The following is a 16,263-nucleotide window of genomic DNA, read 5'->3' as shown; positions in this document are numbered from 1 at the left end:
CACCATCCTTATGGCAGAAAGTGAAGAGGAACTAAAAAGCCTCTTGATGAAAGTGAAAGTGGAGAGTGAAAAAGTTGGCTTAAAGCTCAACATTCAGAAAATGAAGATCATGGCATCTGGTCCCACCACTTCATGGGAAATAGATGGGGAAACGGTGGAAACAGTGGCAGACTTTATTTTTCTGGGCTCCAAAATCACTACAGATGGTGACTGCAGCCATGAAATTAAAAGACGCTTACTCCTTGGAAGGACAGTTATGACCAACCTAGATAGCATATTCAAAAGCAGAGACATTACTTTACCAACAAAGGTTCGTCTAGTCAAGGCTATGGTTTTTCCTGTGGTCATGTACGCATGTGAGAGTTGGACTGTGAAGAAGGCTGAGCGCCAAAGAATTGATGCTTTTGAACTGTGGTGTTGGAGAAGACTCTTGAGAGTCCCTTGGACTGCAAGGAGATCCAACCAGTCCCTTCTGAAGGAGATCAGCCCTGGGATTTCTTTGGAAGGAATGATGCTAAAGCTGAAACTCCAGTACTTTGGCCACCTCATGCGAAGAGTTGACTCATTGAAAAGACTCTGATGCTGGGAGGGATTGGGGGCAGGAGGAGAAGGGGACGACAGAGGATGAGATGGCTGGATGGTATCACTGACTCGATGGACGTGAGTCTCAGTGAACTCCGGGAGTTGGTGATGGTCAGGGAGGCCTGGCGTGCTGCGATTCATGGGGTTGCAAAGAGTCAGACACGACTGAGCGACTGATCTGATGTCCTTATTATTCCACAGGGAAAGGTATTAAAGTTAGATTCTATAATTTTTTTTTTCAGATAACCTGTTATGAGGATCATTTGATTGCATGCTTACCAGGTTTTCCCACATATACACTGAATTTAAATTCTTAGTTCCAAGTTAATTTTCACTTACTAATTGATAAAATATTATCTGAGCATGTACTAAAGAATGAATTTTTGCAGCTTAGTGAGGTAAGTCATTCATACTCTAACAAGGATATTTTAAACAGAGCTGGTTATTCCTTCAGGAAAACCATATTCAGATCAAACTAATTTCCTAAATGACATAAAAGGAATGAGCAGCTTTCAGGTGTCTTATGTAACTGACTTGAGTACTGACGGCTTAGGACTAGATGATGGAATGACAGGGAAAGAGGAAGCTGAATCTTTGAAATGGTAAAAATTATCATTTAAAAATCACAGTAAATATCACCTGCCAGGTATTAAAATGATTAAAGGGCTTATTTTTTCCACACTCCTATTGTGATAAGTTTTATAAACAAATAATTTTAAGTACACAAACCTGTTAAGCACCAGTAATTAGTTGAGAAAAACAAACACAAATATTCTTGAAGAGCGAGCAAACCCTGAGGGAACTCAGTCTTCTGAAATTATGCTAAGTGTATATTGAAATCATTTGGAAGACTGCTACCCACCCCCCAAATAAAAATCTCCTTTATGTTTTTCTGCTGTTTTCTCTCACACATACCTCCTATGGCAGCTGCTGCTGCTGCTGCTAAGTCACCTCAGTCGTGTCCGAACTTGTGCGACCCCATAGACGGCACCCCACTAGGCTCCCGTCCCTGGGATTCTCCAGGCAAGAACACTGGAGTGGGTTGCCATTTCCTTCTCCAATGCATGAAAGTGAAAAGTGAAAGTGAAGTCGCTCAGTAGTGTCGGACCCTCAGCGACCCCATGGACTGCGGCCTTCCAGGCTCCTTCGTCCATGGGATTTTCCAGGCAAGAGTACTGGAGTGGGGTGCCATTGCCTGCTCCTCCTATGGCAGCTAAGTGACCGGATTATCTGCTAACACAGGTGGACCTGGCGATGGCTAAAACCATTTGGAATATTTTGGGTTTCACTGGAGAATTAAAAGTCTATAATATCTGTGAACGGAAAGGGCACTGGACTGTCAGGCATTAACTTTGCCACTAAGTAGTTATGGGATTTGCTTCTGTCACCTCATTTCTTTGAATTTTAGTTTCCTTATATAGCAAATACAAAAATGAGAATTAAATGATCTCCAAGGCCTATTCTAACAACTCCCAAGTTTTAACTTAAAATGGCTTTAAACACTTTTTCACAAAGAAGTCTCTAACATTTAATGCTTTTGTAAGATAAACTAAAAATATGTAGGAACCAGTGATATGATAGGATAATATTTTTTAACCTCTCCCAGTAGATATTCCATTATTGTTAATGGAAAGCTCTCCTGCGTCCCATCCATCATCATGGCTCCAAAAAAGGGAGCACAGTAGAAGTCATCACAAAAAATGAAAATAATGTGGTACATAAGGAAAGCTCTTGTCACACAAGAAGAATAAAAATAATCTCTTTTTAAAAACTTTATTAAAATACATATTTTACAATGTTGTGTTAGAAAAATCCATCTCTTATAGCCCTAAGAGATCATGGAAAGAAGAAAGGGGGACAGAATGAGGTAATCAGACTCAGTGTGCTTACTTCCTGTCCCTTCTCAGTGTGGAAACTAGAGTTGGAAGTATATAGTTGAAATATTCACAGAGATACGGGGAAATCCAAGAAAAATGGGGATAATGGTTTGCTTCTCTGGGCATGCCTGTGAGAGGCTGAGTCCTCTAGGATCTCTGCTTTCAGCTTAATGGCATGTTCCACATGACATAGGGAGAAAAATGCAACATCGGTGAAGGAGGTGGCTCAGTAGATGAGCTTGAAGCAAAGTTCCTGGTTCATCAAGACCTACATGGGATATTCTGGGAAACCAGAAGTTCCAACATGTTTCAGTGAGAAGATGGAATGGCATCGTGGGAATCAGTGGACCTGCGGAGGCCTGGGGTCAGGACAGAGGTTGCAGTGTATAAGGCAAATGGTTCAGTGTGGAAGCAGCACAACTTCTTGAAAGGACAGAAGGAGCAGTTTTATCTCTGAGGCTAGCAGTTCTGCTTTCGGACTATACCAGACACTCCACAAGTAAAGGACCACACAAGGAGCACACGTGGCTCAGGGCTTTTCCCTGATGCCCCGCTGACCTTCCCATCCCACAGGCTTCTACCAGCCCACTAGTTACTGTGTGAATTAGAAAAAGGCACTATCAAGGCATTTTACTTCTACCTATCAGAAAATTATCATAATATACTGGTTTTGTTAAAATGAGGCATCTTACTGCCACATGCCGGAGAACTATCATTCCAAGTTTATTACAACTTGGAAATCTAGGATATCATAAATGTGACATTCCGTCTATGTACAGTTTACACAGAATCCCTCAACTCCCATGTATATCTTGGCTGATAGGGAAGTGGGGAAATCTGTAAGACTCAGTACTTACCTATAAAAGAAAAGGGATAATGTGGGGACTCAAGGATAAGCTACAGAGAATAAGCTATGTTTTCTCTGTACATCTGAATTAACTAAATCAACTACCATTAAAAAATACAAACTATGCCCCATATTTTGCAATTTATTTTATTTTTTGCTATCTCCCATAGCACCTTACATAGCAATACATACACAGAAGGAACCAATAAATGCATGCTGGAAAAAAAGTAAATTTTTAGAAAAAATAAAGAGTTATGGTCCACTTATAATATGTACAATAGCGTGTAATTTTCCTTTTTTCCTGCTACATTTATTTGAACCAAATCTAAAATTGTACCCATTTGTACCTTGCTAACCACCATAAACATTTGCAGTTCTTCATTGTAAGCCTCCCTCCTCGATTTTTTTCTTGAGAAGGAAACTTAGATCTAAGTTTCTCCATTGTCAGGACCAAAGAGAGCTCATCCCAAAATTAAAAAATGTTTTAAAATTAAAAACAGTATTATGTAATCCAAAGTAAATTCTTATTTAAAGGGAGGGAACCCTGAAAGCTAGAAACGTAAAGTATTTTGCCCAGAGGCATACATCAAGTCATAGACTCAAACACCCGACACCACAGTGGTTCTCACTGTTCCTCTCTCCCCTCCTAAAACACACACTTCCCCGCTCTTACCCCTACTTCTCTTATGGTACTTTGTAACCACTTAGTCATCCACCTCAAACCTAAGACAGAGCACCTGGTCAAGCTGAAATGAGAAAGAAATCACCTGAAGATCGAAAATCAGAGAATCAGGTAAACTGCCAGTTTTACCATTTCCACAAGGTGATAAACAAAAGAGAGAGAAAGAACCGAGAAAGGATACTTTTTCAGTCATCACAACAGCAGCGAGGGAATAAAAACACGTTTTCCCTGGAGAGCGATTACCTCGAGGGGACCAGATACAGACACAAAAGATAATTCCCCTTGGGGCTTTTCTTTTCCTCTGAGTTTGTGAGATCTAAAAAAATAAAAATAAAAAAATTAAAACGTTTATCACAAAACAATCACCACCTCAACACATTTACTTCTCTTTTCTCACTTATTATTTCTCCAAACGTTATAGATACCGCGTCTTCAATAAGTAAACTGACCAAAGGTCTATTCCCTATTGATCACAATCTTTTCAAGATTTAGATGACTCCTTTTAGACTACAAGTAGGAACCGACTTCTAACTTCGGTTCCCGAGCTCAAAGCTCGGTAAAGTGGATCTTCAAGGTTTAGCAATACCCTCAGCTGAACTAAAGGGTACAGAATCTCTAGCGCTCCCTACAGCTCAGAGTTTGAACCTACCTACCACAAAAAACCCCAGTTATCAAAGATTGGCTACCTCGCTCTACTTTTCTTTTCCGCTTAAAAAATCGGATGGGGAGGGGGGCGGGGAGAGGTTGAAACGGCGAACCGAAGGCTTAATCACTTCTCCCCATTACATCAGCAGCCCCCGCCCTTTCCTCCGAGCACCTCCTCTCCTAGAATCGTCGCTACGCACTAGCGCTCTCTTCATCCACCCCCCGCTCTATTATATGCCCTGATACCTCCCCATTATCACCCGCCCCACCACACTCCCCCTCTCCTCCTTCCCCCACCTCCTTAGCGGGGGAGGGAGGAAACCCGAGAGAGGAAACAGGGCGTTGAAGGAAGGGACTTGGCGATAAGAGCAGAGGTCCCATTGGCCCGAAGGTTGTATGAGCGCCTCCCATTGGCTCCTTGGAAGGAATCCCCGCCCCTCTTCTTCCCCGCCCATTTGCCCCTCCCCCCGCCGCTCCACGGCCCTCCCCCGCGCCCTCGGCCAGCCCCGCGGCGGGGAGGGACCGACTGGGCGAGTGGTGGCTCCGGCGGTGTCAATGGCTCCTTCTGCCACGGAGCAGCAGCAGAAGCAGCGGCGACGGGGCTGAGGAGAAGGAGGAGGAGGAAAGGCTCCTTTAAGGAGGAGGAACGACGACGCCTCTTTTTCCCCCTATCTCCTCCCTTCACACTCATTTCCCCTTCGCCGAGGAGAGAAGGGGGGGAGGAGAGAGAAGAGGCCGAAGAAAGAGAGAAAAAATTCCTCTCAGAAATCTCTTTCAGGGGGTGTGGGGGGGAGGAAGAGGAAAAAAAAAAGAGCCGGGCGCCCCCTGCTCCCTCCCTCCCTTCTCTCCCTCTCTTCTCCTTCTCCCTTCCTCACCCGCCCGCCCACTCCCCCCGCCGCCGGAGACGCCGCTCGGGAGTCGGCGGGACCAGGGTCTGTGTCCTCAGCCGCCGACGCCGCGCTTCGCCTCAGGATCCCCAGGCGGGCGGACGCCCTTTCTTTCTTTCTCTCGCTCTGCCCGTCTTTCTGTCTCCGTCCCTCGCGGCCGCCCCGCCCGGCGGCCTCGGCCTTCCCCGTGCGTCAGGCCCGCCCGCCTGGCCTCGCTCGGTCTCTGTCTGTCTCCGCGGGCCTTTCTCTTGACTCGGGGTCCCGCTCGCCCCTCTGCCCTTACCATCTCCCCTTCCCCTCGCCCCCTGTCCTTCCTCCCCCCCTCTCCCCACCCCCTTCTCCCGCCCCGGAGCTCGCGGTGCGTGTGCGTGTGTGTGTGTGTGTCCCTCCGCCAACGCCGCCACCTCAGCCCGGCAAATGAACTCCGTCCGAGCCGCCAACCGGAGACCCAGGCGAGTGTCGCGGCCGCGCCCGGTGCAGCAACAGCAGCAGCAGCCTCCGCAGCAGCCGCCGCCGCAGCCGCCCCAGCAGCAGCCGCCGCAGCAGCAGCCTCCGCCGCCGCCGCAGCAGCAGCAACAGCCTCCGCCGCCGCCACCGCCGCCTCCGCCGCTGCCCCAGGAGCGGAACAACGCCGGTGAGCGGGGTAAGGCCGCGCTCCTTCCCCGCCGCCCGCCGGCTCGGGCGCCCGGCCGGCGGGACCCGCGGGGAGGGAGGCCGGGGCGGGCGGGGGCGGCTTGTGCGACTTGGGGGTGGGAGAAGGGAGGCAGAGCGGAGGCGGGTCCCCCGGTGCCGCAGTGTCAGCTCAGCCCGGGCCCCGGCCGGCAGGAAAAGCCGCGGCTTCCCGACTCGCCTGGGCTCTTAGCTCAGGCCGCGCTTTGTTTGGTTTCGGGGGCTCGGCACCCTCTTCCCCGACCCATCCCTCTGGTTTTTGAGCTCGCTTACGGACCCCGCAGGAGTCTGTTGGTGGGTGGGGGGAAGGCGAAGGGTGGGATCTCTCCTATTTCGGCTGCCTTCCACGGTTTGGTCTCCTGTTTCTAATGGAAGATTTGGGGGGGAGAACTGGGAGTGATCGGGTGGTTAGGGCTGGCTGGGGAACTTGTTTTTCCCCCTTTTCTCTGTTAGCCTCCCCCTTCCTGTGGAGGAGGGGAGAGGGGGAGTTGGAGTGGTCGGTGGTGTTGGCCGGGGAACTTGTTCCCCCCCCCCCCCGCCCCCCCCCCCCAGTCACGGGGTAGGGGGAGCGGCGACTCTTCTCCCAACCTCGTAATGTTTGCTGCGCAGTTTGGCTTTAGTTACAGAACCCCTGGGAAGGACCCGTTAAATTAAGACCTTTAAATAAATAAATATAGAATCCATCGGCCATTTCCAGCCCCCTCCCTCGCGTGCGGTGCAGTTACCCTTCCGCTGTATCGACTCCCCTCTCGCTTGTCCTCCCCTAGCATACCCCCACGCTACCATGCTGCCCCTCCGTCTCCCAGTGGGATTTGAACGCCCCTTCCTTAGAACTGGCCCCTTGTGGGAGAGAGTGCGTGTGTTTGTGCCTGTGTGTGTTGTGTCCAGGGCCTAGTGAAATGTGTCATTTGGACCCAACTGTGCAGCTCTGTCTGGTAACCACCATTGTCTAAGGGCTGAGGCTCCCGGGGGTTGGATTCTTGCTTTAGCAAAAATAATGTTCAGTTCTACTTAGATGATGTTATTTGGGTAGGTTTCGGAGATGGGGTGTTGCACCTTGATCTCCAAATGTAACTATTCTGTTTATTAATTAGCTGTCTCACTGGGGGTGGAGGTCAGTACCATATTTATGTGTACGGTTGTTGTTTTAAGGAGGAGGGGAATTGTTAGGAGACATTTTGCGTGTTTTCGTTGGTGGATTAAGGTTAATTTTACGTGCGTTGGTTGTCACACCTCCTTTGGCTGAGGGAATTAAGATTAAATGCCTTTTAAAAATTATACATTCTTTCCTTAAAAATTGTTTCTTTGTTGTACATGATCAAAATACCGAACAAATGAAAGAGGGAGATGATAATTGAAAAATAGTTTAAACGGTTTTCACTGGTTACTGTTACAGATAGTCCTTGTGAAAGCAGTTTACTATACGTTGCTTGAAAGAATGTGATCTTTCAAGCCAGTTAGAGGTCTTGTGCTACATTACTGGTAAATGTGTTTTAATGCTTCTTTGATACATTTACAGGGGTTTTTTTGTTAATTAAAAGTACAGTTTCATCATTTCCTTTTGTATTTGCATATCAGGGTTCTCCTGTGTTTCATTCAAATAATAGTCAAGTCTCAGAATTGACACTATATGTAATAGAGTTGACTTTTTTTTTTAAAGCAATGACACTGGGTTGAAATCCTAGGGTAATAAGGATTCTATTGCTAGAAGTAAGCTTTTTCAAGATGTACTGATTTGTTAATTACATTAACAGTGAATCAGACTCTTTCAGCCAAACTTAGTCTGTGTATTTTTAAATGTTAATTCTGAATCTTTTCATTTGTGTGTATTTTCAACTTAGTTGAGGTACTTACATTTGATCACTTTTCTTCGTTTGTTTAAAATTATTAGCTACTAAAGTCTGTTTTCTTTTGAAGTAAAAGTGACTTGGTCACATGCCAGAGTGTCATTTTTCTTTTCATTGATATCCATAAACTGACTAAGATGTTCGTGAATCAGAATTTCAGTATGTGCCCAACCAAATGGTAAATCAAATTCACTGTAGAATTGTTGTTGCTTTGCTGCTGCTAGTAGAAATTGTTCTATGTTGGCACAGAGAGGAAAAGAACTGCTGATTAGCCTTCAGGGAAAATGCTTTGGGTCTTTTTGGAGGACAAATAAATGGCCTTAAGATGAATTAAAAGACTAAAATTAGAAAAAGTTTGCTAGTGTTATGTAAAAAATAGTAATTCTTTGAAAACTGGCGTTTTTTTATTAATTTTAAATGTACAGTTTTCATAATGATCAGAAGCTAGCCAAGAAGAATACTCTTTTAACAATTTTACGAAGTATGCAAAGTGTCACTATTTCTGGTTTGACTAGGAAAGGTTTGGTTGTTGTTGGTTTGAAAATATACTGGGTTTCATAATTTTGACAAGGTAATTAAGGAACTACAGCTAAGCTTATGCATAGGCCCGTTTTAGTTTTTACTAACTCTTAATGGATGTGTAACTCTTGCATTAGAATCTTGGATAGAGTTACGTAATAGTGGATCAGAGAGCTTTCAGAGTAGGGAACTGAAGTGAGACTCACTGTTTTAAGACAAGTTAACTCAATCTGTATATAAAATCACTTACTTCATGTAAAGGGTGGACTTTAGGGTTCTGAGTGGTAGTAAGTTATAGGAAAGTATTTTTTTCAAGCAAAAATTCTGACGGAACTGGTTTTTAGTTGCTTCTTTGCCCACAGGTTAATTAGTCTTAAAAATTTCCTTGATGCCTCCTTTTAAAATGTATATATGTTTGAGTGTTGTAATGGCCAGTGAAACAAACCATATGGAGTGAAATCTTATGCGGACTTTTTAAAGGCAGGAGATTTGCTTACACCCCAAATGGGAAATAATCAGCCTGGGTGTTCCATGGAATGCTGTCTTCTCGCAGGGTATCTGAAACGGTCTGCTGTCTAAAGATGGAATACAAATCATTAGCATTTTTAGGCTTTTATTTTAAATCTTGGGTTTAGGATTTCACATACCACTTTTAGCTAGTAGAAAATAATTTGTGTTCCACATAGGAATCCTTTGATAACATATTCCAGCTTCAGTGAAACTGAAAGTATGTGGGGTTGGATTTTATATATTTGTTTTCTTTTAAAATCCCGAATGAGTTTTTGCAACTTGTTCTGCTGAATTTATCATGAAATCTATTTGGCAGTCTTGTTTTAGAAATATGTCTGAGGAACACTTATACATCTGCAGAAGTGCTATGTATTCTGAGCATTTTTAGGTTTTAGTTGAAATTGATTACTTTGATTAGGTATTAAATGCACATGATTTAAAATTCAAAAGTCTCTTTCCTACAACTGCTTTCAGCTCCCAAATTTTCCTGCCTGGAATCAACCTATTGATTACTATGTCTGTTATTAGTTTCTCATTTATTATGTTTTAATAAAAGATGAAGTTTGACTTCTGAAAATCTTGATATGAAAGTTTTGGAAAATAAGTGTAATTTCCTAGTTATTGGCAAATTCATAAAGTTGAAATGTTGAAATTTTAACTGGGTTATTATATATAGTTCAAGAATTTAATGAATTATAACAGTATATTAATGGATTTTGCTATTTCTAGTCTGAAATAATCATATAGAGTAAAAATGTAATCAGTCTCTGTAATCTCCTATTTGTGAGATTAAAATCTCACCTATGATCCTGGATTTATAGTTGTTGCTTTTTTTTTTTTTTAAGTGAGCTTCTAAAATAATTTGGTGAATATATAGTATTACATAAAATATTCCTCAGTGGCTGCATATTCTGTGGAGCAGTCAGGAAGCTCTTTAGTGTTCTAGTCATGCGTCTTAGTTACACTTTTCTGTGGAGTTCTCCTAGCCCATTATATTTTACCTGTAGGTTCTCCCTACTACTTACAGAGTAAGGAATTTCTGCAATCTTTCCAGATAGAAGAATTCTGGACAAGGAATCTGATTTTTCCTCTTTTAGGAATTAAGTACCATGAGTCACTGCTCTTCCATCTTCTGGCTAACCCTTCGAAATATTTACATCCGTAAGAGGAATGCCACTTAACTGTGTGTGTGTGTGTGTTGGGGCTGGGGGGGGGGGGGCTGTTTTCTCAACACTTAAAAATTATTTGAGGACTAGAAATGCAATAGTGACAATACTGATGTTAGAGTTCTGCTGGTAAGGCCTAAGGCCTGTCCCTATACTGCTTGCCTCTTTTTTTTTTTTTTTTTTAACTGGAAATTCTGGCAAACCCAAGGAAAGGCTAACCAGCTTGGAGATCTATCAGGTAAGGCAAGAATGACCAGTAGATCCTGACCTGTTAGTGAGAATCCCTGAACTTAAATTTGGCAGAATTCAAAGCTAGTGAATATTTTCTGTCTTTTCCTCTGTTTTAATTTTGGAAGTAATTTATAATAATAAGTTATTTCACCTTGAGGTCTCTTGCTGTCTTAACTGTTCTCTTTTTTATTCCTAACAAGTTACTCGTATTTTGTGTCTATCTTGTCCCATTGGTCTCTGAAGGGTTATTCTGTTTTAGACCTTCCATTTCTCGTTTATCAGTCATTGAAAGTGCATTCTTGTCTTCCAGAAAACTGGTTATTATGTGAGGTTGTAAGCAGGGTGCTCCCAAATTGTAGTTGTTATCCTCTGAAAGCAAATTTATAAAGGCGTAAAATATAAGGGATGAGACGATTGGAGATAGTATGTTGGAAAGAGCTCAGAGTTCGCACTAACTAGAGGTAGGTGCTAAACTTAGCCACACCACTAATGAGCTGTGTGTGTGTGACACGGGGCAACTGCTCTGAGCCATACTCTTTTATCTTTCAATTAGGGATGGTAACACTTGTCTGACAGTAATTTAAAGATAAGAGATAGTGAAGTACCTAGCGTATGGTAGATGCTCAATAAATAGCAGCTCTTTTAAATACTAAAAATAATAGTATGGAACAGAAGCAGTCATTTATAAAACTAAACCTAAGAAATAAAGTATGTATGAGTCACCAAAGAGTTTCTGACATATCCCAAAATGCAGTCCAGGTGATGTGGTATAACCTCAGAGAAACTGATTTGCAATTGTAAATCAGTAATCTTATATCTAATGAATTGAAATATTCTTTGAAAAAAGAATAACAGAAGAAATGGGTATTTGGAGTAATAAACATGACTGTTTCTTACGTACTAGAGTCTGTGCCAGATACTTTTCTTATATACTACCCCTCTTAGCAATTCTGTACGATGACTGTGACACAGCAGTGATCGTACTTAGTAAGAAGCAGAGAATTTAAAAAATGATTTATATATCCTAGTCTTTACATCAAAAGGAGATACTGAAATACATTTGACCGAGTAACTTCATCACCTCCAGAGAAAGGAATCTCCTAACCCTTGCAGCACATCACTCTCCTGTCCTATCCCACCTATCTGATAGAAGGCTGTTATAGTAGTACGATGCCATTGATAGTTAAATCATTTGGTTTCACATTTCTAAGTAGCTTTCTGATCATAATTTCACCTCATGTTTCCAGATGAGAGTGCAGTGATTGGCCCACATGTTTTTCCAGTTTGTTGATGAGATCACTAAGCAGTCATTGTACAAAGAAGGTTAGATTTCCCTTGACTTACTCATAAGTTATGAATAAAGGGTGTTAAGTCATTTTTTAGCTCATAGTTAGAGATTGGACTATTTCAGGAAAGAAAAAAATATGAGTTAAATTAGACTTCAGTGGGAATTTTGACAGATTTGTAGACTAAGTACTCTTTACCCTTTTCTCACCATTATTTGGTGTCCTAACATGCATAACTTGATGTCTTTACATGCATAGCTTGAGGTTTTTGTATAAGTTTGGTTAATACATGTGCTTGAACTTAATCCTTAGAAAATAGAGAAATGAAACCAACTAACTTCCTTTACGTAATTTATTTTAATTGAAGGCAAATACTGAAAATATTTACTTGGAAAATGAATATGTTGTGTATTTTTTTATTTTAAAAGATACACAAGTAAGATAGTATAGTTAAAAGCAAACTTAAATCATATGTAAGTTAGTTGCTTATTCTCTCAGGTTCTAAAAATCCAATTGTCAAATGTTCTGCTTTTCTAGCAAATGGAAAATGGTATGACCGTGTTCAACAGAGGAGAAAACATTATTAAACACTGTCAACTGGAGAACCTTAAAACATTAATGGGACTTCCCTGGTGGCCCAGTGGTTAAGACTCTGTACTTCCAATGTAGGAGGCATAGGTTCAGTCCCCGATCAGGGAAGTTCTGCATGCTGCATGCACTGTGTGGCCAAAAAAAATTTTTTTAATGTATACTTTTACATCTCATTAGAGATGAGGTGCCATTCATCTTTTCTGTGAGGCAAGGCAACTTTTCCCAAAGTTTAGAAATAATTTGAGTGGTAGAAATGGGGTAACAAACTGCTTTAAAATTATTTTTTTGGTAATGGTGATAATATAGCTTTCTTGTAGTGTACACTCAACCCTCAGATGATTGAGTTGGGTTGTATCACTCTTTGACTGCTGAAAGTTTGTGAGGAACTATGTGAATTCAGCCTTTGGTGTTGGTTTCTTTAGTACGATGTGTTGCTGGCTGACTTGAATCAGTTTAGCCTTTGCTGACTCTACTTGGGTTTAGATAAGAGAACTCTTTTTACACTCAAGTATTGATTTTGTATCTTGCATCCATACTATGTAATTGTGTGTGTATGTATACATGTGTATGTATGTGTAAGAACACATGGCCTTATGAGGCTCTTAACACTTACGAGTAAGCAAGTGGGGGAAAGGAAAGACATAGTCACCTGTTGTAGCTTGAGGATTGGTGTGTGTGTGTGTGTGTATGTGTATGTGTATGGGCTTCCCTGGTGGCAGCTAAGTTACTAGTAATTGATCTACATTTTTGAAAAAAGAAAATAAAATAAGAAGTGAGTAGAATTTAACAACGGCAAGTGGGAGTCATTCAAGTTTGTATCATGGCAGAGAAGATCAAAGAAGACTTGTTTAAAATAAATGAGAATGGGTGAAGACGGTATATTTTGGAATTTAGTATTTTTGGCAAACTGATTGTATGATAAAAGAAAGTGTAGAATTGCTCATTTTTCTTCTTTATATAGAAGAACTTTCTTACAGTTGTTTGTTAGAAGTGGAAACAAAACTTTGAATCACTGTGTCATACACTGAAACTTATATAACACACCTGAAACTTACATAATAGTTGTGCATCCACTGTGCCTCAATTTTTAAAAAGTTGTGTGTGTATGTGTCCTTAGTCATGTCTGACAGTTTGTGACTCCATGGACTGTAGCCCACCAGGCTCCTCTGTCCATGGAATTTTCCAAGCAAGAATACTGGAGTGGGTTGCCGTTTCCTCTTGTAGGGGGTCTCCCAACCCCGGGATCGAACCTGCGTGTCTTGCATTGGTGGGTGGATTCTTTACCACTGTGCCACTTAGGAAGCCCAAAAAAAGTAGACACAGTTGTGTGTGAGTGACTGATATCTTTGTAATTCTTTGAAATGGATTTGCAATTTGAAGAAACTGATTATTTGCTCAAATTTTGATATTTTAAGGCCAGTAAAATTGATAGGAGAAATAAACAATTTGGAGAAAGACTTTCTAGGGTGGAGTGCTCTCTCACAGGCAAAATGAGCACATCAGAGGAGAGGGAGACTAGAAGATTTTTTTTTCCCAAGAATCGCTTACCTTACATGTTTATTTTCCCTGATGAAGTACTTCTGAACCTTAGATTTTTCTGAAGTTTTACTTTCCCCCCCCAAAAAAGTAATTTTGAGTTGATTGGAAAAAAGAGAAAGAATTTGAGCAGGTACAAATGACAATATGTAAAAGTCATTTACATTAGCAGTGGTAATTTGGATTAGAAACTGTCTGTACATGAACAGAGGAGCCTGGCGGGCTCCAGTCCATGGGGTCACAAAGAGTTGGACATGGCTGAGCAACTTGCATATGGATATGGATATATAACTTTATATAATCTATATGTGTATTACTATATATATAAATACAACTACATTTAAATTGTAGACATACAGTTTAAGTATTACAATTAAGTTGTAGACATACGATTAGAAATTCTACAATTTAAGTTGTAGAAATAATTTTTATGAGCTTTTTTTAAAGTTTTGGTGAAAGTATACAAGTACACACAAATCACTGATACAGCTTGTTGCCTTTTTGCAAAGTGAACATGTCTATGTAATCAGTAATACCTAGATCAAGAAATAAAATATTAACAACATCCTAGATGGGCAAAACTTCTATTTACTTTATAAGAAATGGAAGATAAAACAGCTTTAAGACAAATATGGATATGGCCCCTTATGTTGTAACAACAATTTATTTCAGATACTAGTGTTTTTCTTAAATCTTTGGATATTTTCGCTTGTGTATCCTTTAACATAGAGAAAGAAATGGCAACCCACTCCAGTATTCTTGCCTGGAGAATCCCATGGACGGAGGAGCCTGGTGAGCTACAGTCCATGCAGTCACAAAGAGTTGGACATGGCTGAGCAACACACACACACACACTTCCTTTAACAATCCAGTGTTAGGAAGCTTACCCATCAACTTAATGTGCTGAAGTTTTCCCCACAGATCATTGTTGTTGTTCCGTCGCTAAGTTATGTCCGTCTCTTTGAGACCCCTTCACTATCTCCTGAAGTTTGATCAGATTCATGTCCATTGAGTTGGTAATGCCATCCAACCACCTCATCCTCTGCTGCCCGCTGCCCCTTCCTTCTTTCCCAGCAGCAGGGTCTTTTCCTGTGAATTGGGTCTTCCATCAGGTGGCCAGCGTATTGGCGCTTCAGCATCATTCCTTCTAGTGAATATTCCTTTAGGATTGACTGGTTTGATCTCCTTGCTGTCCAAGGGACTCGCCAGAGTCTTCTCCAGCACCATAGTTCAAAAGCATAAATTTTTCAGCCAAAGATCATAGTTTAGGTTATTTTGAGGAGAGAGGAAGTCTTGTTTTTATATTTAAGAATTTTTAAAACTAATGTGGAGCTTAATATGTGATTCTGAGTCTTCATTCCAAAAACTTGTTTCTCTTTACTACTGCCATAAATATTTTTGATTCTGCATTTCAGTTTCTAACTACTTTTTCTAACTACTGTTAGTAGTTCACACTGTTTCTACTTTTTTAAACTTACCCTTTTAACTTCTGTGAAAATATTTTGATATTGTTTGGTCAGTTATTTCATTTTATTTATTGTTTTTCTGCGTATTTTGTCTCATCTTTCGTTATCTTACATTCAACTTATTTTTAAATTATAAAACTTTCACAGAAAAATTGTGGCACATTTTGCTTTCAGAATTGTATTTTTAGTCCTTGACCAGATCTCTTCATTCCTTTCACATGGGAAGAAGGTGTAAAAGTGCCTCTGCCAGCATCATTGATAAGTTCTTCATCAAGTGAAAGCTTGTGCTGAAGTGCTAGTGATTTATAAGCTTGTACACTTTATGATACAAGTATCCCCTGAGAATGACAGATGGGCTCTGTTCTTGAGGAACTACTTGCTTGAAACTGCTGGTACAATAGCCTTAGATACCAGAGGAGTAAGATTTCGTTATTTCATGTCTGCTCTTTCAGCACTTAACAGTCCAGTGTTAGTATTAACAGTTGTTCTTTCTTGTCTGCAACAAGCAGTGTGAAGATTGTCACCTTCCTTTCTATTTTATCTTATTATTATTATTTTAGCATATAGCCACATTCAGTGATTGTTGCTTGTTAAATTTGGTAGGGATAGGAGCTTTTCAAAGTGGCTTGCTTATACTTTTCTCTGCAGTGGTTTCTTTTTGCAGTAGTTGTCTTTTAATTAGGAGATTTTAAATAAGTTGACTTTTGAAATGCTCCCAAACCCTTTCTGTATCATTTGTGTTACCAATATAAATCAGCAAGATCTAAATTTGGGTGGTGGTAGTGTTCTAGAGACTGAATATAAATAGTATTTCAGATCAAGAGGTCTTGTAAATAAGTGGGTTGATATTGTTTTCATTGTCATCTGGTATATATTTTTAAAGAATGAGTGTGTGTGTGTATCTGGCGTTTCATTTGTAACT

At 41.2% G+C, this 16,263-nt stretch overlaps 1 protein-coding gene and 1 long non-coding RNA gene across 4 annotated transcripts in view; one reads left to right on the top strand and one right to left on the bottom strand.

Annotated features, from left to right (window-relative positions):
- Nucleotides 1-2,144: 2,144 nt before the first annotated feature.
- On the bottom strand, nucleotides 2,145-4,863 carry LOC129622396 (uncharacterized). Its single transcript, XR_008699958.1, has 3 exons — nucleotides 4,675-4,863; nucleotides 4,170-4,304; nucleotides 2,145-2,950 (listed from the first exon to the last, which is right to left on the bottom strand). It is a non-coding gene; the product is annotated as an uncharacterized LOC129622396 (long non-coding RNA).
- A 974-nt stretch (nucleotides 4,864-5,837) lies between these two features.
- Nucleotides 5,838-16,263, top strand: part of FBXO11 (F-box protein 11) — a 110,638-nt gene continuing 100,212 nt past the window's right edge. For 2 of the 3 annotated variants that reach the window (XM_055540031.1, XM_055540030.1), the window contains exon 1: nucleotides 5,838-6,163. In XM_055540031.1, coding sequence (XP_055396006.1) covers nucleotides 5,938-6,163 — 226 coding nt within the window. In that variant the 5' untranslated portion in view covers nucleotides 5,838-5,937. The remainder of the gene's footprint in view (nucleotides 6,164-16,263) is intronic. The other variant, XM_055540032.1, reaches the window with a different exon arrangement.

Source organism: Bubalus kerabau, chromosome 11, assembly GCF_029407905.1.
Source record: "Bubalus kerabau isolate K-KA32 ecotype Philippines breed swamp buffalo chromosome 11, PCC_UOA_SB_1v2, whole genome shotgun sequence".
NCBI classification, from domain to species: Eukaryota; Metazoa; Chordata; class Mammalia; order Artiodactyla; family Bovidae; genus Bubalus; species Bubalus kerabau.
This window is presented reverse-complemented; position numbering and strand designations above follow the sequence as displayed.